The sequence below is a fragment of the Cataglyphis hispanica genome, chromosome 22 (genome assembly GCF_021464435.1).
Source record: "Cataglyphis hispanica isolate Lineage 1 chromosome 22, ULB_Chis1_1.0, whole genome shotgun sequence".
In the NCBI taxonomy this organism is placed as follows: Eukaryota; Metazoa; Arthropoda; class Insecta; order Hymenoptera; family Formicidae; genus Cataglyphis; species Cataglyphis hispanica.
In genome coordinates, this window is record NC_065975.1 from 2213262 (window position 1) to 2237770 (window position 24509).

Consider the following 24509-nt stretch of genomic DNA (forward strand, 5'->3'; position numbering starts at 1 on the left):
GGCTCGACTATACGTAGAAGAATATGTAAGGATAACTTACCAAACCGACGAGTAGAAAAAATACTAGGAATGTGCGGCCGAGAATCGTCTGGCAGTAAACGTCGCCATATCCTACCGTGGACATCGTCACGATCAGAAAGTACACACAGGTCCAGTACGAAAGCTGTTGCGGGTTCGCGAACTCGAAAGGGTCCCCTGAGTTTTCAAGCTGCGGACACGACGTTATTACGTTTATCTCCCGCCGGCGTCAATAGTAAAATTTTCGTTTAAATTGGCGGATAATAATAACCATAAGCTTTTACTGCTGCACAATAATATATAAATGCGGAACATATCCGTGGAATGTAGTTATCTGTCTTTTTGCGCATAGAGTATCCTGGGAAATGTAAAAATCGTAAAAAAAAAAGTGTATTATCAAATATGATAATATAAGATTAAATTCCTTTTACGGGAGATTTGCATCGTAAAGATTATATCATAAAGAAAATGGGTATCATAAAAAAAATTGAAAACGATAAAAGACATGTTTCTATATTCTATTCGTTGTTTTTATAAGTTTCCGTAAGAAAAAACTTGATTATTGCTTTAATTTTTAATTAACTAAAATTTTTCAATTAATTCTATTTTCATAACTTCAAATTTGTTAGAAAATTATTATTTCTCTCATTTCTTATGATACTCTATGCATCTGTCACACGATAGATGTACGTTTAAATTATATTTTACGTAAACTATAATTAAATACATATAAATAGTTATAAATTATATAAAAATAATCTAAAAAAAGTCTACGCAGTAAATATTTAATTAAAAAAGTGTGTATTAAGATCATGACATTATTTCAAGAATAACTAATTTCTGTGATTATGAATCAAGATTCACGAAAATTGCCGCAATAATTGTAAGTGTTATTTAAATAATACAAAAAGAGGATTATCTCACCAAATGAATGATGCCAGCAGCGGTCAACCAGACGGAGATGAAGATGGATACGAGTTGGGCGAGACGAATAGAACTCGATGTCTTTAGAATGTTGAGGTACTGGAGGATGTCAGGGACCGTCATCAGTCGTAGGGCTCGGAGGAACCTCAGTCCGATCCACGTCCGATCGAGATATATCGACACAAAGGACGGTGGTATCGTAAAGTAGTCCACGAACGAATACATCTCCAGCATGAACCACAGCTTGTCACTGGCGGCGATAAACTGCGCGAATCGTACGAACGAAGAATGTTTACATGTGATTTATTTGAACCATTAGTTAAACAAATATTATTTTTCATCAGAGAGCCATTTCGAAAGATTTTCACAGAATGCAAATAAAAAAAAAATGATCTATGTTGTATAAAGCATGCTTATTTTTATAAACTTGAAATATTTTGGCTGTTTCAAATTTTTAGTAAAAACTTCTCCTTTTAAGCTTTTATATTTTTATAGTATTAAGAAAAATATTTAAAAAAGAAAAAAGAAAAGATAAATATTATTAACGTAACGTTACATAAAATGTTTGTGTTGTTAGCATTCTATTTATATTCACGTTTTAATGTTAGTTGTAAAGAAATGGACGAAAACATGATGAAATGGATGATCTTACTTACGCGTATAAAAAAGTAGACCATAAAAAATATATTGAAAGCTAAGTCTATCTGCTGAGTAATGTTGTTGCTCCACTTCTGGCAACGCTCCACCTCTTCGCTGTAACATGAAAGCATGAGATTGCGGATGTTAGGTCAGCATCTCTTACGCGAAGGTCTCGGTCTTAAAAAAAGCAACACTGACTGAGAGAGCGATTAAAATAGCGACGATTGAACAAGCGATTATCGTTTCATAAATTCAATTAAACCGCGAGAAGAAGTTATCAAGTGTTACTCTTCTACATAATATTTCCAATATTGCACAAAAAAATTAAATATTTTTAAGTGTGTTTTTGAGAAACTTTTAAGAGCCATGCATCTATAATATTTTTGTCACTCACCTGGAGGCATCGATGAAGTATATTATAAGCGACGCTATACTGAGAATGAAAACTAGCACCACCTGAAACAGATAATAAAACGCATGAATGAAGTATCTATTCATGTTAAATAATTTTCTTTTTTGTAACAAGTTCATTAAAAATGTAGAAATTTTTGCATTTTTTATTCTTTTTTATTGCGCTTGCAATTCTCTCCGAAAAATCATATCTGCATTTTAATTTTCCAGTCGGCAATAGCAGAACGCAATCAAAATTGCACAATAGAAGTAATGTTCATATAAACTCGTATAACTCGAGCAAGTATTTCATATCTTCGTAAACATTTCCATTAAACTGTAATATATCGCTTTATTTCCAATATGCGGCACGCGCAATATATAGCTGATAGCTGTCAGTATAAATGTAAAGTAACGTTTATGGCAATAGTTAAAACTCGACTTTATGCCCGACACAACTATATCAAAATATTGTATCTTTTAAGGATATTATTAACACTCACTATAACGTAGTATTAGCCTTATTCAAAGGAGGAGTACGAAAAGTTATGCGAATTTTCGCAAACATGTCTATGATAATTAAATTCATCATTAAACAACTAGTAATACTATCATCATTGTTTAAAAGACAAGCGGTTCATTAAATTATAGAGATTAAAATAATTTGTGCAGTAATTGATTTGTTAATCTATCAATTAAACCCGAATAAGTGCAGTCACAATAATTCGCCATTCGGCAATTAAATAAAACGCGAAATGGGTTTGGCATATATATATCGGAATAATGCCGCGCAGAGTAATTAAAATTCAATATTATTAAATGGCTTCACATAAGAATCAAATATGATTATCCAAATCTGAAAAAGGGTAAATAAAATAAAAATTTTCATCATGAAGCATTTCATTATTCGTTTAGCAAACGATAAAATGCAGGTCATGTAACTCCGGATTGTGAAAATCGATACATCTAGAATTTATCTCTCGCGCAAAATATTTAAATACGCATCGCGCCTCGGATATAAAATATCGGGTTGCGCAGCTACACCTTTAATCATTGTAAACAATGACTAAGGCTAAGCTCAATTATCGTATGCATGTAAGCACGCGATGCGTGCGCGCAACATGAGATCGATAAGCGTCCGTACAGGATTGTAAACCATGAATCCATTAGCACTCTGGCAGTCCTTATTATCCCCATGTCCAAAGGGAGACCTACAGCGAGAGCTCGATTGACATTTATTGTTTTGACCAATCATCGACAAGTTTGTTAGATTAATTGGACAAAAAAGCATGTATATATATGTGTATGTATGTATGGCCAAGTAAGTACAAATAAAATATTAATTTATTTTCGTATTTGAAGATAATTATTATTTTTTAATTCTTTCTGTTTCTATACATATTTCTTTAGCCTTCTACAAAAATTTTTGATTTATTTAAATGAAAATAGCAAATGATCTCTCTCTCTCTCTCTCTCTCTCTCTCTCTCTCCATAGAATGATAATAGTCATCTTTTAAGCGATTATCGATATCCATATTTTATGGCGGAGATATCTTATCTGTTTTATATTCATTTGAGATTCCTCGCCTATCTTACATAAAAGAATAAGATATCCATTGTCAGAGATATATAAGACTTCTAAAAAAGATAAAATGATAAAAGATATAGACAAAGTCTTAAATTTCAATAATTAAAAATAAATTTAAAATTAACGCAAAATATGAATAATATTTATTGTTAGTTAAAGATACTTTTCATATTGACATATAATCTATTTAATTCATATTAAACCTTATATATTCTCTATTTTGCATATAATGATGAAAAATTATCTGTGCTACATAAAAAATTCAATATATAATACACATCAATTTTTTTACTTCATTATAATATCAGAATGTTCAAGCTATGAAATAGACGTTCGTTCTTCAGAGAACTTTTTACTTTACACGTTCTGCTAGGTCAGCATATCATCAACGGTATTTCTTTAGAAATTGCTCAAAGAAGAACGATTTGCTGGAGACACGTCAGAGCCCGTGTGTAATTTTTCCACTATCAGTCTATTTTACAACTACTTTGTATTTGTAATCCACATAGCAACCCTCTCGTGAATTTTCCTTTATAGATCCGTTTAAAAGGAAAGCACGAGGAGGTATGCGTCGGTGTAAATTAAACGCAAAGAGCAAAAGGAAAGAGAAGAGGAAGAAAAAGAGAAAAATAAGACTTTCACCAGCATACCGCATGATATTCCTGACGCGTTGATCTCATGAGAATGAATCCTCTATACATAGCAGTCACTGTGCGAAAATAGACAGTAAATGCGGCTCTCGACAGAATGATGTAGAGAAGAAGATGTAGAGGAGAAGTGGTTATACAAGAGAAGGATAAAGTAGGGAGAGAAAAGCGAATGAGCAAATCGACATTAATATCGAAGAAATAGAGTACAGTAATAGGAAATATCAAACAAAAGCGGAGAAAGAGAAAAGAGAAAGAGAAGAAAGAGAGGGAAGAAAAGAAGCATTCAAGAGAGGAGACGATGATCCCGGGAGTCGACCTCGCGTGAATTCGAGTGCGATGCACTCGTAGAATCATGATCTTCTCCTATGCACCTTTTCGAATTATTTTTAACCGGCTCTTTCGCGGCCGCATGGAGATCACGTGGCGAAGTGGACTGAGAGCCGAGCTCACGTTTCCGTGTTAACCGGCAGGCGAGCTTTAAAGTTCAGGGTTGTCGAGCGCTAAAGACCATAATAAGAAGCCTATTGGCCGCCCTCTAGCAGAGCCAACGAACTCCCGTATCATCGATTTAAGTCCTTATCAAACCTGTCGTGCTCCTAACAACTGTTACGGCAAATTGACTTGATAAACGGTTACACACGCGAAATTACTAGGCAAGGGTGAAGGTTTCCTGGAGGAGTACGGGAAGCACACCCCCTTGCTGCAAACTGAACAATTCCCTGGATACCATCTTAATAACTCATTTGATATTCTACGATAATGGCTGATATCGTTATCATGTCCCTCTAGACGAATATTTTATAGGAATCCTCTCCTTAGCCGCATCATTTCCTATAGAGATATTTAGATTAGATAAACACATTCAATTTTTATCATATAAAATATTTAAAAACACTCGCTTCTCTTTTCTCATGAATAACATCGAACAATCAATTCCAAGTAAAATAAAAAATTTTGACGAATGTATGACAAAAGTTTAAATAAATAATCTAATATATCTCTGTCGGAGATTACTTTCTTTTAGAAATAACTTCAGAACTTTTCATGGCCTTAAATCGTTTATTAAATACTACGTAAATATGATGATTTATTCTCTTTTTTGTCAACGAGGAAAACGTGTATAATATTCCTACAATAATTTAGTTTGTTTAAATAACTGAAAAGTGAAATTACTGACAATTCCAATGAATTCAAGTAAAAGAGTAATCTCTGTGCAATTTTAGATCATTAAAATGTAAATTTCGACCTTTCCCGAATCAATAAAATGTAATTCAAAATGTAATTACCATGTAATCATAAAAATTTAAGCTGCAATAAAAAAATTGCAACATATATTCAGTTTTTGCAGATCAATTTCTGTATATAATGATATTAATATGTGTGCATCTTTTATTCTATTTTATTTTATACAATACATATTCTATCCTTTTAATATACGTACTGACTCTCCCACTTCAATTCATATTTTATGTACGTTATCAGAGCTTCATTTTTCATGCTGGTTTCGAAGTAACATAATGTGTTCCAAAAAGAATTAAGTAAAGTAGGACATACGATTAACGGCTTTCATACATTGTCAATATTGTTATATAACCTACTATATACTGTACACTAGTATAAAGTATAAATATTTCTACCGCTATTTCTACCGTAAAGATATATATAATATCATTGATTGCTACATAAAATATTACGATATACAGTAGATAATTTATTTAGGTAAGAGTCAATAAGAGACTTTACCATTCGAAATTGCAATGCTTGCGAAAGAAATCGATAAATTCGGTATACATGACAAAACTGTTGTTATTTTGTCGAAAAAGAAGGAAACAAAGTATTTCAATATCCGTATATATAATATACGAATATTATTAATATATATATATATATATATATATATATATATATATATAAATTATAAATGATAATGTTGTGCTTCTTTGATTATGAATAATATAAATGTGAGCAAATTTTTATTGAAAAGTTTTAATTAATTACAATAATTAATTTTTAAATTAATTATAAATTTTCACTACTTTAATTACGATCTTTTATTAATAATTTCTCAAAAAAATTTATATTAAATTTAAATTAATAATAAATTTAATTTGTCAATTCAAACATGAATTATTTTGTATCTACATTTATAAAAGACACAGAAATATATTATTCATTACCAAGTCGAAAATCGAAAACTTATAATGTATGATGAACTTTGTATTTTCTTTAAGCAAAAATTAATTCCATATTTATTAAGAATTTTGTGAGGCTTGATACAATAGGTCTAAGATAGTCCGTAAAAAAGATTGTAAGTAACAGATGGACAATTTCGAGCTTGATGAGCTCGTATAAACCGATATTGTATCGATCTCGAATACTGAATTTACGAGGAACTTTTATTATGTTTACTAAGAAGAAGAGAGAGAGAGAGAGAGAGAGAGAGAGAGAGAGAGAGAGAGAGAGAGAGAAAAAGAGTATTCCTCTAGACGCTAGATATATAAACGATGGCGCCAAGAGCATCGTGTAAAAATAGACAGAGAAAGAGAGAGAAAAAGACTGTCATTAGTAATGTTCTTCGTTCCTTGATATTCACCTTATCGATAAACGGAAGGTAAGGAACGTCGAAAAGTTCAAGACGACTACAGACGGAGTCGATACGCCGTCAAGTAGGTGGACGTACGTAAAATGCTGCAACTTATCGGCCATGGAGCTCGCGCAAAGCAGTCTATATGGTATACACGTACACGTAGCGTAAATAAATAAAAAGATGTAGTTTACGTGCTCTATACCGGCCGATCGATTTCACTGGGTTGGCAGCGTTCCAGATATCATCTCGTTAAATTTTCGAACAATTTCACGGTCTGCCGGCGGTATAGTGCTGAAGCGCGAGTATCAACCATTAACAAGGACCGACCAACTCCTTCATTAGTTGAGAAGTTTGACCCGAGTTTGGCGAATTATGCACTAAACCCATCGTGCGCAAATCGTCGTAAAAATCATGCTGCAATTTGCTACGGAAATTTATTTCATTTAGATGCTTGATATCGTTTTGCTTTTTTCCATATTATTGAAGTTATTTGAACTTAAGAAGCACGGGTTATCTTTTTATATATACTGATATCGTTTCGTGGTATTTGATAATGAACTTATTATACGAAGCATGAACTAGATCTGTTATGAATAATTCTCGAATTCTGGTATATTACGCGAAATTTAGCTTTAATAATTTTTTTTATGTCATCTCCGATTTATTTAATAAGCTATCCGATAAAACTTTATATGTATTATCTTGATTCTCAGCATATCAGCCATATATTTTTTTCTTCTATTAAAAATTAATATATCTTCTTATTAACATCTGTATGATAATAATAAGTGAGCATATAATTTTCTTTTTTTCTTTGTTTAACTTAATTTAATTGTTCAGCACTTTTTACATTAGCAGTAACTCAAAGTATAAAGAGAGAGAAATTTCTAATAATATTTCTCATTCACTATCGATGTTTTTTTATAAGCCTCCATTTTTCGAAATAAATGTGACTCGCTTCGCCATCTCTATATTTTTATTCCACGGTCAGTTAATTTTTAAAAAGCTAGCGCTGAAAAATATATCAGTTGAATATGTAATGCAAAGCGCATTGCTCTTTCTGTCGTGAGATACAAGCGACCCAAAAAATTTTATTCTATTATATATAATTCGTCACGCAATCCACACTGTAGCAATAAAGCGCATGCTTTATTTTTTCTTTTTGGCTGATCGAAAATACGCGAGGTACTTTCCAACGAAATAATTCAGAGATATTGCACAACACAATCTTTCCCCGAAATTCAAAGGATATATCCGTTTGTAAATATATCCGGCTGGGCGCATCGGCGCGCAAGTTCTCTCTCTCTCTCTCTCTCTCTCTCTCTCTCTCTTTTTCTTTGTAAGAAAATAAAGTTACAGTTGGGCTCCATCGAGCCGTGTCCAATTTCGCGGATGCTACGTTTCTCGCGTGCATATATGAATGTTACACACGTGGTTCTCTAGATTCGCACGTACACTCTACATATATGCGTCTTTAGGTCTTCGGATGCATCGTTCCAGCATGCAGCATGGCTCGGCACGGCTGGCGTGCTGCTGTTGCTGCACTATGGAAGATCTGGGTCATCCGAAAACGGTTGCAGAAACGTGCCGGAGAAGTTTCCCCTATTTGAAAATCATGGGCGAGATGAGCGGATCACTCTCTCTCGCGAGATGTCCTTTAGAAGATTCACACTGTTATTTTCTGATTTCGGCAAAGAGAAAAAGATATACCGAATCTGAATCGCCCGATAGTCTGAGAAATTCACGAATAGATAAAATGAGTCGCGCGCGAAGTAAAAGCTATTATTCTGTCTCGGGAATAATAAAGTGCAGCATATAAATGGATATACCGGATATATTCTCTATATTAAATTGTCACGAATGTTAAATGATGTTACTAGTACTGCATTTGCTATTCCTACGCACCAACTTTATGCAATCGATTCCACGTATATTAAAAAAAAAAGAGACATATTGTTTGAGATCTTATTTTCTTTTTCTTTTTTTAACGGAGAGATTTATCGATAACAAGAATTATTCTTGAATTCTATGTCGAAATTATTTATTTCGAAGAAAAAAATAATATTTTATCCTGAATAAAGAGCAAACATATAATTTTATTATCATTTCAAAATAAACAATTCATGTTTTAAATGTCATGCTTATAAAAAAAATATTACGTATTAATCTCCCTATTTTTATGCGCTGTATCTTAATTTAATAGACATTTTAAAAAGATGATAAAATTGCCAAGAATATACGCATACGATATTTGTTATTTCAAAAATGTAAGTTAATTGCAAAAGCAGATAATTAGTATTCTAATTAGGTTACTAATTAGATATTTCCCTAATAACGGCGTTAGAGAGAAATCATAGTAAATGGCTGTCAGCCACATAAACGACTGGCTACATACTGATGACGGGATACCGAACAATTTCGCTATGTTCTATTCATTCTATGCAGTTAGTATATGCATCTCTCAGATAATAGTGTTGCAAATATTGTGATCATGTTACGTTAACTATGAGGTATATCTGCAGAGATGTATCTTTCGAGTACAGCGCCTTAGAAATTGTTTTGTGCATTCGTATTTTAAGCTGTAAGTATATTTATGACAGCCGTATTGCGTAACAAATAGCATTTCCTAGACATTAAAAAAAAAAACTCTATACACACACATATATGAAAATAAAAATTCTTCTTCCCTATCATCTCCTGGTCCACGATAAAACGCTGAAAATAGTGCACTACTTCATAACACAGTGACTCATGTGTTGATATATGTAGTATATTCAGATGGCAACTCACGGCATACATATATCTTGGCATCTTTACGTGACGCATCGCGTAACTCTTTGTAAAATTACCCGAATCCATCCAAATATCACGCCTTTTTCTTTATCTCACGATGATTGTCAGAATTTCCACGCTCTTTCTGCGAATCAAACATTTTCCTTATATATTCAAAAACGCCGAGATGGTATCATCTCGGCGCGTACACCTGAATAAGATATCACGAGATGTCATACATATACGTGTAGAAAGTCTACTCTCGCTGTATCTGTATTTATCTTCTTCCATCTTACAGATAAAGCGCCGCGGCTCGCGCTTTTAGTGTAGCCTTAATCAAACGAGCGGCTTACTTTGCTATCCCGAGGGTGGCCGTTCATTTAATTAAATTCCCCTAAGCCACGCAACTTTCTATAACGTCGAAAAGAAGTTTATTTTGCTGGAGCCATATCTCGCAGGCTCGTACTAATCAATGTAAAGTTGACATGATATAATTGATGATTCTGCAAACACTGAATTGAATTAATCTATAAATGTTCTCTATTTCATTACATGGAAAAAATCTATAGAAATAGTTGCATTTTATTCTACCAACGTTTGCATTGTAGTAAAAATTAATGCATTACGAATTACACATTATTATTTTATAAACGCGAGATTTTACATATATTATGATAAAATCTAAAAAGATAAATATAAATTATTAATAAAAAACAATTTTATGAATATTCTCAAAAATGCAAGATTTTTTTAGATCGTATAATAATGCAAATTACGATAAAATTGTATGATTTTTAGCAAAAAAAAATCATATTTAATAACATATCTTCCTGTTTAATAGTAAAAATATTAGATAATTTCTTTTTTACTTCACAAGCAAAAATCTACGTCAATATCGGAAATTTTGTGGCGATAAACAACTCGAGCGCAACACAGTTCTCATCAATCACAACGTAAAATATATAGTGCAGCATCCAGGTGCGCTATGTAGCTTTCTGCGCTCATTCCCGATTTTCTTCTCTAATGTGCTCCAGAATGCGCACTCGCAAAGCGAGGCTTGCGTAACATGGCGTACAGTTCTGCGAACGAAGTTCCATCGAACGGACCTTCGTCCGGACTTATCTCGGCTCCGATCCCTTGTTGCGACGAAGGAGCCAGGTGATAATAGTCGTACGCGCGGTGTCGGAGGGGGTTGTTATCACCGTGACCGGGGTATCGATTGTACCCTCCTCCCCCCATACCTCTTTCGCAGCTGGCTATACGGTACGAACGTCACCGGGTTAGCGGAGTGCGGCTGCACCCGACGACGACCGAAGGATCGTTCGGCGAGAGCAAGCAATGACGGAGCGGGGAGCGGATAGATAGAGAGACAAGAGAGGCAGCTTTGCGTTTGAACTTGCGTCTGAACCGACCACGATGAGAGTTCTCCATCCCCTTTCCGGAAGAACGGCCGAACGTTTAGCCGCCCACCACCGTCATCACCAGCTCGCTCCCACCATCCGACCCCGTGCTACGGGAATGTGGGTTACTGGGTTATCATTGCCGGTGTTGGTGGCTCGTCCTTCTCCGTTGCCGGAAGCTTTTCCAACCAATTGCTCGTCGGAAAGGACAACGACGAAAACCAAGGAGGACCCGGAGTCACCCGAGAGTGTAATTCTTCTGGAGGGCGTAGAAATTTCGGAGGAGATTGTCGATATAAAAGGATGTCGGATCTTTCATAGTATTGGCTACATTGATTTTTCAGGATATCCAGGAAAACTGTATATCATGCGTCTTTGCTGCTTGTCACTTGGGATGAATTTGTCATGAGCATATATATATATATATATATATATATATATATATATATATATATATGTACATATAATAAATTTTATTCTTACTATGTTGGAAAATATATAAAATATATATATATATATATATATATATATATATATATATATAAATCTTAATTATTTCTTTACATGTTACGTGACAGTGAGCGACACAGCTGCAGCGCTGTTTTTAATGAAACTGCTGGAACAGTAAAATCAGGAATAGATTAACTAAGCATTAAGCTTCTTATATATTATTCTTATATATTTTTTATTCAGCTATGCTTACAGCTATGTCAGCTCAATAAATGTCATTGTTATAATTATACTTATTCAATTAATTCTCGTATTAATTATTCTTTCCCGATTTTCGTTTGCTCTGCTTTTTACATATTATTTATGACATATTGTATTCTTATTATAAAATAATTCTAGGCAAGTTATATAATCATTTCTTATAGTTACCAGGTATTTTTTTTTTTGTTATAGAATACGATTATCCCTGTCTATAGCTCACACTCAGTAATGTTTTATGGATCGTGCACATATCTCGAAACAGAGTTAACAATGTTATGCTACATACGTGACTCTAACAGTATCGGATCGATAAGCATTGATATAGCTTCACTTTTTTCACTTGCGAATTCCAACGGATGCAACCGGACATCCTTCAATCCTTATAATCTGCTTTATGGGCAATTTCCGTTGAATTTCATCGTTAAAGACATATCAGACAATTCACACTATCTCGAATTAATGTCTCGGGTGGCACGTACGTTCATAACTCGAATCGCGAATACATGCTAATTAGCCTGTTCGACACGAACCGACGCGAGACTACGCTTGTAATTACACGTATTCTTGGACAGCGTATATTATATCTTGTGAGTTATGCATCTTTTTATCGACCTTCCAACAATTAGATTTAGAGAAGATAGCTAGAATTACAAGATGTCAAAATCAAATTAATTGCAAAAAAAAATTATTTTACAATAAAGGACCAACTACTGTATGATTTTATATCACGTTACAAATTAAAAATGCCCATTAAAAATTTTTAATTAAAAAATTTTAAATTTTTAAATTTTTAAAATTTTTAATTTTTAACATAAAAATATTGTATTTATAGAAATTTATAAATTTATATCAAGTTAATATATAATATGTTAATCTTCATTATAAAATTGTAGAGAGAAGAGAAATTTTGAGTAAAATATTACCTCGAATGTAAATAAAACAAATATAGACGGATTTTATTTATTTTTTCTTTTTTAGATAAGGCTGCCGCAACACGATATATAAATAAGCTATTTCAAAAAAAACTTTATATTACATAATCATACGCATCAAAAAAACTGATTTGCATCTGATTTGCTCTGAAGACGACAATCTAACCTATCGTACTTAACTATAAATAAAGATTGCTGTTCTTATTTTAGCGTGCGAATTAGCGTAGGTCTCGGGCAGACTCGTCACGGGTTGCCCTCGCTATTTTCGTATCGCAAGATGTATAGCCGAAGCGACAACACTAATGATTCTTGATCGTTTCAATCATTATCTACATAAGTATAAAAAATATCAATCAATCATTAAAAATTAGAAAAACAGTATGTTTAACAAAACTGTTCCGTTTGATGCTAACTACTTTGTTTTATATATAAAACAAAGAATTAAGCAAACACTGCTATTTATTATCTTATCTCTTATTAATGTTGTCCCGCAGTCATTAATTTCGTATAAACTGCTGTCATATAAAATTTATGTGTATAATAATCAATATTGTTAATTCAAAAAATTTAATATAATAATTCTTAAGAATTAAATGCGTACAGTGCATTCTTTTTAGAATTCAAAAAATTTAGTTTATTTGAATAATCGAGAGTGACATAAATGTATATTACTGTCTTTTACATCGGAATGTTCAATACTAATTATTAAAACGCAATAAAACAGGCAACTGATATGAGGATACGTTACTAGGTAAAAGTTTTATATCCTGAGATGGCATACTACCAAGTCGTCTCGCGCCAATGGCAGATTCGGCCGAGTTTTTCTTGTCATGCTATTTATATGAGAAAATAAGCCCCGGAAATTTATCGGTAGCAAAACGTTCATTGCGGAAAAAGGAGGTCAAACTGGGGGCATGATTATGGTATCAACGGCTTATCGCAACGTACCACAAAGCCTTAATTGCTCAACGATTGCCAAATACGATGCTCATCATAAAGTAGAAAAAGGAAGCAGTTTCAAAAACGCTGACAATTTTGGCAACCACCGTTTATACGAAAAAAATTAACGGGAATATTAACAAGAGACAAGATATATGATAACTGGCAATGTTTTCTTAGTTCAATACTCGGTTAGTTTGACTGTCGAATGTAAATAATTAACATCGAAAATAATTAAAAATATAATAATAACTGGTAATGCTTTTTAATTCAATGCTCGTTCAATTCAATTGAATGTTTAGTATAAATAATTAATGTCGAGTCAAAAAAACACAAATATTCTTCAACAAACTCGGAGTGCATTTTCATCGAAAAATATTTTATAGAATATTAAATTATAGAGTAATATGTAATTTAATTGTAATGTAATTTAATATTAAAAATTAAGTAGTTTTGAATTAAATTTCAAATTCCTAACGGAGGTTTAACGACTGCAAAAGGCTAGCAAAAAGCAATTAAATTTTGACGGCAAATATAAAAAAATAATCATTATATAAAAATCTCAAAATGTTTCATATATAAAAAATTCAATCTCAGATTTCGAGATCTCCATACGAATTATCGTATTTTCTTGATTATGTTTGCTAATTTAATTAAATGTTACATTATATGAACAAAATCAGTTACGGTCATAGCAGAAACTCGGTGTGATTATCTCAATCATTATCTTCTCCATCGCTCGCTTCGATTTTTCATTTGCTCTTAAAGCAATGCTAACTGTTGCAGACAGATGCAACTGTTTTAGGTCAAGTGTATATTTCGCCGTATAAAAAAGAAGAAAATATATCAACATCATTCAGTGAACGATTCTTGCCAGACGCGATGCTACTATCTGACACACACAACACATACATACAAACACAAGCGACGTAAATAAAAAGGATTACAATCAACACGATTATGCTTTCGAGGGACATTTATGACTTTCAACTTTGCAACGTAAGTTTATTTTTTAATCGCGCTGTAGTGCGCGAGATAAAAATAGAGACCGGAGAGGCTTGGTTGGGTAGCGGACTTTGGATAGCGAGCACCTGTTATTTCTTTTCTTCCGCGAAGTGGTTATTCTAAAAAATAAACTCGGTCGAAAATATGAAATAAGAACTATTCATACTTTAATATGCAACTGATTATGTGCGAGATAAACAAAAAGTTATATTTGAATTCTGCTCGATTGCATTTAAAACAGGAAAATATGTACGTATAATGTTTATATGCAAATATTATCCTTCTTAATTACTTTTATTATACTCACATTGTATTTGCATTATACTTGAATTATATTTCAGAATAACTGCTATTTTTTTATCTTACAAATATTAGGATAGAAACTAAAAAAGAAATGATAATTGTTTATATCGAAGCATCAATACTTTGTGCGATTAAAGATTAAAAACTTTTAACAAATTAAATTTTAATGAGAATAAGAATGTGTTTTACAATATATTTTTTTTAACAATATTTTAATACTTATTTATATATCTCCCCAAAAAAAATTTAATTTAATTTAGAACGTATTTGATAAACTATTCACAAGAAATCCGTAAAAAAAAAAAAATCCTTTACACTTTTTCATCCACTTACTCTAAAAAAGCTTCCCAATCTCATGATGTGTATACAAAAAATATTTATACAAAAGCTTGTATCTCTCTCAACATGCCCTAAAAACGATAAGCGCTTATTGAAACAACAAAAAATCTAATAAGTTATATCTACTTTATTTTTCTTCCGTGTGTGTAAAAAAGAGATAATTTCAGAAAGTTATAGAAAAATTTTCAATAATAATTTTTTTCGGGATAAAAATAAAATAAAAGATATTTGCTTCACATTTCGTCTCGTTATCGCGATCCAGTTCCGTTAATTATACATCGTTCGATAGTGAAACGCGGACAACGCAACTTTGCGCAACCCTTGCGCAATATCTTACAAATGACATTAAAGATATGTGGTTCATCCGTAATATAATTGAGAATTTAACGGGCATAAATCACACCAAAATCTGCAACGTAATGCAATTTGCGCTAACATCGTGGATCGAGTCTATTTGTAATTGTTTTCTCAAGGCTTTGGTGATGTTGATTGTGAGTCACACTTAACATTTATATAAGCAAATGCGTATGTTCCATCGTACACTGTAAAGAATCCGGAAATCTTAAAAAAACAGAATCAAATATGCAAGTCAAGTTATAAATAATTCTGGATAATTTATACGTCATCGCGTTCTAATTTTATCCGCAAACACTAATATAAGTTATTATAACAAAATTAAATATTAAAATTTATTTTCTGTTACAATTATCTTAAGAATTACTATCGTTAAAAAGGATTGCGATAAATATCTCGCAGCATCTGTCAACGACCTAATTCTCTATTCTCTTGGTTTAATTCACTGTTTTCATTACGTTCTCACATGCTAAAATAACACGTCTAAACGCAATACGAAATTCTCACTGTCTGTAAAAATTTTCTGGCAAAATGTACGATTCGTAATCGTCTTACAATCCTCGTGGCAACGTTACATATACGTAGTGTCTCAGAAAAACAGATAATATTGTTTTCACTCTTATACAAAATAAAATATAAACTGACAATATAATTATATTCAAAACAAAATAAACTTCAACAATCATCATTGAATATCTTAAATGAAAATGTCACATTTAAAAATATTATCTATCAATTAATTTTAATTTGACTTTATGCTAATAAACATTTAATTTAAAATGTATAGCATATGTTTTTAATATCGCTTAAACATTAAAAACTTGTCCACAATAGAACAACGAACCCGATAATAATCATCTTGATACGTATTTTATTATTGATGAAAAACATTGCCATGTAAATCTATAGCCTATCACATTCCGCAATCCCATCAAACTATCGGTTCTCTAATGAGTAATCATTGCATAATTATTGTGGCAAATGTTCCATCATCGTAAACTAGGATAAGGTTACAGATTAATAACCGCATCGAAATGTGCACGTTATATCTCCGATGTATTATGTTATTTACAGCGCAAATAGAAGGTCGTAAATTGAATGCTAGCTAGTAGCAAATAGATTAGAAAAACTTTATCGTGTAAATGTCAATAACAAATAATTTGACTTATTGAAAAGTCGGATAATGAGATACTCAAACCATAAAATAAAATAAATAGTTATAATATATTTATGTAATCAATATCTCATAACGAATTCAAGATGTTAACCAGAATCTTTTACAAATTTAAAATACAATTTTTTCAGTAAGAATATTAAGAAGAGACATTACACAGCGCAACTTTTTAAACTTTCTACATTAAATTTCTTACCAAATAAAAATTAAATTTTTGTGAATAAAAAGTTAATCTGAAATTGACAGAAGAAAACAAAGTTTTGTTATCTGCTTCGGTTACATCTCTGAAATTTAACTCGCGAGAAACCTTCTATTTGTAGAGTATAAAATATCTTTATAAGTTAACTTCCCTGAAAACTTTGATTAAAAGAAAAATCAATTTTAGATTTGTAAAAAAATCTAGCCGTAGAATATTTTTACTAAAAATGAAATAGCTAAGAAATCAATAAAAATACAATCGCTTTTGTGTTATTAAAATTTTGACACATAGGTAAAGTAGTAGATAATAAAAAATAATAATTATAGCAAAAAAATTTTCTTCCTATACAAAAAGCTTACACTATAACGAGCTTATAAATCAATTCAATTTTTTTTTCTTCGCGTTCTTAAAAACATTTTGAAGTTGGCGAGAGAAGTCACATTTCTTCGCCGGTATAGTATTCTGACACACGTATTCCAAATGATTGATGAGCGTACCGAATCTTCAAACAAATCTCTTAAGAGGCGAGCAAAATTCACTACACTCAAGGAAATAGCCTCTGCGAAACGCGAATGTAAACCCCAGATCGATCTTTTAACAGGCAGAGCGAATTATCGATAGTAGGCCTTGGCATACTGGAATTCATGTCATCCGAAGCCAGGAGAGAAGGATACAGGGTGTTGCCTAAGATTTTAAATTCGATTTCGAATAGATGGACGTAAACGCGATTATTTTCTCCGTCTCTCTCCGGTGTCGTGACAAATCTGTTACATTCTTGGATACTGGCCAGTTGCCAGCCGCTGCTAATGACTTTTCTTCCAAATATGATCCATATTTCCAATCCACCCACATTCGAAGAATTATGAATTTGCACCGAGAGATATGTCTTCTCAAGTTTTCAAGACTTGTGAAAAATATATATTTGCGGATCCCCCCACATTTTACAGATGCGGTGATTTTTTGATTCACGATTTCCTTTCAATATTTCGCGAAAATAACCAAATTGACTTGCAAGAGTTTAAGAAAACATTTACATTTTTTATCGTTCAAAAGTTTCTGTTTTTCTTGGCAAAGAGAAACGGAAGAAATTCTGCATAAACAAGCATTAATAAAATTGAATCGAACGTAATGGCTCGTTAATGCAGAATAGGGGGAATTTTCGGCATTCCACTCATCGTAGGACGCATCGCGAATCCATAAATTATCGGCGCTTGCCGGTAAACACGCGAAAGCGTCAGGTTCGGTTTCCGTCAATTGGAAATGACCGAATTATGGTACCAGCCGGATCTGGCGCCTCTGCCAAGGACAGAGAAGGAAGGCACGCGCTTGGAGAAATTGGAACACCGACATAAAGTGCACCGTTCGGATCGCCGTAAAGCGGCTAAGTTTTGACATCGAAAAGTTGCTCTCTTTGATCTCGGTGACCCCGAACGAGCGAAAGCTACTTTTGAACACTCATCTAGTACGTTTCAATAAATCATCTTGAAAGCGATACGTTTCATTAGTCTCGACACCGAAGGATATTAAATCGAGATATGTTTTCGTACATTTTCTCTTTTTTTTTTTTGTACAAAGCAGAGAATTACTGGAAAAGGCTTTTATCATTCAAATCAATTACACAATTTGTGTCAAATTCTATCAATGACTTTTTACATTTCTTATATAAGCCATCTTGTTTTTTCTTTTTCGACGAAAAAGATACTTCTTTAAAAATCTTGACGAAATATCAAAAACATTAATACTATAAAAATTTAACTCAAAAAACGACAAAACGTTTTTGTCTAATATAAAATAATACATTTCTGCTTCACTTACAGCTGATGGAGAGACGAGGCTATTCAATTAAATATTATAGAAATATGGCCAGATTCAATAAACAATGATCCGAGGAAGTAGATGGTGCACTGAAGGAAGAGGCTGATTTCGTTATGTAGGTCGGTTGCAGGGTCACCTGCTTGGACGTCGGCTAAAGGTTAAATTCCAATTATAGCATGCGGATAAATAGGCGGCTATCGTCCCGTATGAAACGATCTCTCCTGTCGACGAGACGACGTACACTCTACAAGAAAATACAGCTACTGTCAGTGAAACGAATTACAAGCCGGATGTAGATAGATATTTTGGCGAACGCCGTTGGTTAGACAGAAATTTGTAACTATTCCAATTTTATTGATAAAGTATGCCTTTCTTTTCTTCGAAGAAATCTCTTTTTTTTCACTTCACTTTTGGACATTCTAATAAAATATGTCTTTATATTTTTCATAAATATTTAAAGCATTATCTTATAAAAGAAATGTAAAAAGCATAAAAAGAATTTTAATAATCTGTTATTTTATAAATGTAATTAATATTCAATTTTAATAATTACTGCTAAATTATCTAGAACTTCAATTTAATTTCTATTAAAAATTGTAAAGAATTATTCATATTATATTAAGCCAGAAGTTTTTTTTTATTTATATGTGTGTGATAGAACAAAATATGTAATATGATACGGAAATTAAAATATATAAATTGAGAACAAATTTATAAAAATATAAATTGTAGAGCTGAAGTATCATATTTTATTACGCCATTAGAAATCAAAAATTAAATTTGTGGTTATTTTTTACTTAAAATTCTGCTCTGCAAATCTGTTTAAAGTAAAGAGAAAAATTCCAGCAAATTTATATAATTACAAAAATCAGATTATAACGGTGCTTGGATATAGATAGCCGAACTGAAAGCGACGCTTTTCGAGTTAACAGTTAAGAAGCACCTGAAGATGCAAATGAAATTCAAGAGAGCGCAAGGATTTGTATAAATCTCTTTTAATGAAATTCAAATGCAAAGTATCTCAAGAAGAAAGACGTCGATAGAAAGAAGAAGATGAAAAGAGTCTTTATAATTGTGAGAACAGCATTAATCAGAATCAATCATGAGTCATTGTGTTGACAATTTTCTTAATCAAACTATTCGAAAATAGATATTGTAATTGCTATTCTAGAGAAATCACAAATATTATAGAAAGAGAGAAAGAGATTCGTGACACTTAAAATTCGCAGACGTTTTATATGTATGTTTGCAAGACAAGGTCCATATATATGACTATATACACACATTTGGCAAATTGTTCAAAGGTCAAATGCCAATCGTAGCAGTCTGCTAATTACAGCTCTTGCATCTTGTCTGTCGCAGACTATATTTAACGACGTTGTCAATGACTGTTATTGATGTTCCTAAATATGTTCTATGTAAACATCAATAAAATTCGAAGTTGCGCACATATTCTGCGACATGTGCGATAACTAGGACATTAACAATTATAACGAGACTTACATAAAATAATATAATTTTTTTAAATAATATGTTATATTTAGATATTGTATAATATATGTATTTAGCATATGTATTTAGATATTGTATAATATATATTATTTAATATTTAGATGTTATATTTAACTATTAATTTCTCAAAAATTATTTAAAAAGTTAAATAAATAAATTGTTCATCACACTTTTTGTGTATATTTCAAACTTTTAATTAGATAATTAAATATCTTGGCAATTAATATTGAATTGAAATTCTTTCTTATAAACAAGAGAATTTTCTAATTTATTAACGTTTATAAATCTCTCTTATGTAATTCATCTAAAATTTTGACTGTTATTTAATTCTGTGTTTATTAAGATTCTATTTTAACGCCTTTATGACTGAAAAGACCATCAGCATAAATAATATATGAATGAAGGAAAATAGAGTTCCATCTCAACAGATCTCAAGAAATTATACCAACCTATTGCTTGCGAATGCGGTCGATTCAAACGCCACTGAATAATTCATTTTAATCGTGGTCCCCAAATTTATCTCGCGTTTCTTGTAGCGGAAAATGCGGTTGAACACGGAATGTACATTAAGATCGCATTATAATCACTTCTCACTCGCGTTATTACACACTATTTACGCGACTGATTGTATGTACAAATTAAAAGAAATAATGTACTATGTACATCTGTTATAATTCTTTTTGTTACAATTACTCTCTTTATAAAATTTGAGACAAAATATTCTTCTTTGCGACAAGATTTTAAAACACAAATATATTCTTAGAGATTATTCTTAAATTATTCTATAATTATTTTTAAAATAACAATGAAATTTTATACTCAAAATTATAAATTTTTGTTATCACAATTCTAATCACAAAAATTGCAAAAATGTATGAAAAAGATCTATGTGTGTGATAACAATAAAATAAAATTACAACTTCATTGACAAGTTAAAATAATAATTGGCAACTGAAAAAGCAAATTAATGTCGTGATTTTTTTCTAAAATATAGGACAGCATATCGATAAGCTTTAGTAAAAATTCAATCTCAAATTTCAAAAAATGAAAAATTAAGCATATAGAGCGATGCATTTTTGATCGACCATAACGCAGATATACTCGGCCCGTTTCTGTTAAAATTAGAGATGTCCGAGAGAGTGTGTGGGAGACCATAAACTCTCGGCTACTTTCCCGCTGTGGACGCCCTTCTGTCTCCGGTGGCCAGGCAACAACTCGAGTGCGAATAAACTGCAGGTACACCCACACGCCGATACGGCGGCATTCATGCACTTTCCGACACGCGCATCGCATGTATATGTATACGGCCGACGCATTATATGCACCCTCGTTTTGTCTTTGCGATACCATTATGGCGCCGTTTCCATTTATATGACGATGGTTCTGTGATACAGAACGCGGTCGAGCCACGTTATTCGCTCTCTCGGCTCATGGGTTTCGAGGAGGAGGTGTTAATGTATCGTTGAATGTGTTAATGCTCCGAGAAAAATGCGAGCTTCGCAGGAAGAAGTTATTTTTTGTACAAGTTACGTACACGTGCTACTCACGTACTCGTCGCGTCAAACTTCATTGGTTCGACTAATAGCTACAATCACAATTCGTATTTATGACCTTTTACAGCGTAAAGTGCATTTCGTAATAAAGAATAAAGGAAAATATACGCTACTATTTTCGATATTATTCTCAGTGATCGTGCGACTGAAGGTTTACGCGTACAAAGAGGAATAACACGTTCGCGAAAAAATTCAAAGGAATTTTATCGAAAAACGCGGATGTGGGAAAAAAGCGTCGAAATTTTAATTGGCCGCTCGTGCGATGAAAACTGCGAGTACGATGATAAATGATCAGATTGTGTAACAACGACGGATGAGGTATTGTAACGCGCACAAAGCTTGGAGCATCGACAGCACGCGAGGAAAGCGTGTCGTGTATGCTCTCTTTCGTTTATGATACCATGACAATATCGTATTATTAGTCGATAAGAAAGCGCAACGTTTTCATACCAGCGTGACTATTCGTGCCAGCCGACAGTACATTCCGCGGGGTTAAAATAGGTCTAAGCTCGACGAAGGACGGAATGCGGATAACAACGGGGACGCGGAGATTGAACATAGCAATATTATGATATTCCTTATTCTATCCCGTCTGTTTATCCTTCGAACGCGAATCTCTCCTTTGTTTGTTTACGTTAATGCCCCTCGCCGAAATAATCAAAATCCAACCGCACGAGAAATTTCGTAAATTCGATGAAAAACGGTAGGAAACAGATGGAAACGGCAATCTATTTGAATTTAAATTGACCAAATTAGATTGACTTACTAACTGCTATACATGAAACGCTTCGTGTTTCGATCCGTGGTTGATTAGTGATTGTTAATTCGATATCTGTGCAATTTTGGTTCCATGTGAAGTACACGTGAGATATTATACACGAGAGATCTGTATTTATTTCTTTCATTCGCCATTTATATTATAATACAATTGTAAATTAAGCTCTACGTAGATTTGATTAAAAGCATAAATGACATAGGCTGTTTAATATATTGTTTTTTACGTTAAAGTATTCTTTTCGATTCCTTATTTTCTACATATAAGGATTAATTCTAAACTAATTTAGAATTATATAAACTGCACAACTTTTTAAATATTCAGTGTTGCATATAACTTTAATATATAAAAAATATAATTATTCATCAGTAATATACTCTATCTTGATAAAAATCGATTACTCTGTCTAATTAAGAAAATACTGCGCTTATTGTAATTCAAGAAGGCCATCGCGCGAAAGGAAGGCGTCCGGATATGCAAAGTCTCTTGAGACATGAGTATACATAAGCAGGATATGTATTTACGTTTAATAATCTACGTTTATAATCCCCTTATCTTGCCGTTCATAATCCTCGTCTAGGTTCGTGTCAGGGCCACGTGTTCTGACCCTACTATAATTCTCTCTTACCTAAAATCCGTCACGTGCTTGTTTCGCTTGCTTAAAGCTCTACAAAGGCCTCTTCTGATGTTTCGAAAAGAAATCAAGAATTTCATTATTCGATAAGCTTATCATATAATTTTAACTTGCAACAATAGATATCTTGATTATTAAAAATTTTAAATAAAACTCTTGTTTTTTTTTCAGAACGCAATATCATCTTAAATGCAAAAAAAATGTAAATAAATTTCATATGTATCGCAAAAACTCACCTTGACTGACGAACTAAAACTATGCGATTGTCTCAAAAATTATTAGCCTGAAAGTACATTAAACATAAATAAGTAATGAGTAATTAAATAAAGAAAAAAAGAATAAATGTGTGTATTATGTATTTACAAAAAGAGAATAATTGTTTTGAAATTCTACTTTATTGCAGTAGAGTAGTAACATATTATTTCCTTTAATAAAATACACAAGAGAGAAAATATTTTTTTTTATTAAAAAATTACTGAATGTAATATTTTTATCTATTTTGAAAATCCTGGATATTTTAAATATCTCTTACTATTAATAAATATTTTTAATAGATACATTTTAATTTCTCTCTATAAGAATAAAATAAATTTATATTTGTTTCTATTATTTATATTTTTTATATTTCTAGTACTTTTTCTATTATACGCTATTAAAATATATATTTTAAAAAGCAGATAAATCAGCAAAAAATTTAGCAAAAAAATATATCAGTGTATTAAATAATTAAATAAATATCTTGAAAAGAAGAAAGTTTAAAATTATTATGTTAAAAATCATTATTACGCGGTAACTGAAATCGGAATAATTTAGCCCACAAAAGCTTCACATATTATCATATCTCCACTTAATATAATAAATCTTGACAATGTTCTGTAAGGCAACCGATCTCTCGATTACAAGAAAAAAGCGCACAGTGAGACTATCTACTTTTCGTTCCCATCATGAATAATAATTCAATAGCATTACGGTCCGGTGATATTGCCGTTCAACTACCTCCTCGTCGTGTGCCGTTGATTACTTAAAGCATTATCGGTCCCAGCCGACTCATTGCGTCGTCGTTTATGCTTACCGGAATGCTCCAGAGTATTACACACGATGGCTTAAAAGCATGACCCGTTCGTCTTGCCCAAAGCGAGTCATAATCAATTTGCTACGAGAATCGGTTCACGCCGAAACCCTGAACGCTATTTTAGCCTAGGCGTGGAGGTAAAAGATTGGCAACGAGCGGGAACGAATCATCGATGATGGCGCAGCAACAGAAGATGCTCGCGATGAAATTAGCGTACCGAGGGC

At 32.4% G+C, this 24509-nt stretch overlaps 1 protein-coding gene across 34 annotated transcripts in view; it reads right to left on the reverse strand.

Moving 5' to 3' along the window:
- The window catches only part of LOC126857550 (calcium-activated potassium channel slowpoke), a 92597-nt gene that overhangs the window by 55329 nt on the left and 12759 nt on the right, over positions 1-24509 (reverse strand). For all 34 annotated transcript variants that reach the window (XM_050607084.1, XM_050607072.1, XM_050607081.1 and 31 more), the window contains exons 2-5: positions 1976-2037; positions 1599-1695; positions 943-1206; positions 41-208 (exon numbers count right to left, since the gene is read on the reverse strand). In XM_050607084.1, the coding sequence (XP_050463041.1) occupies positions 41-208; positions 943-1206; positions 1599-1695; positions 1976-2037 (591 nt within the window). The remainder of the gene's footprint in view (positions 1-40; positions 209-942; positions 1207-1598; positions 1696-1975; positions 2038-24509) is intronic.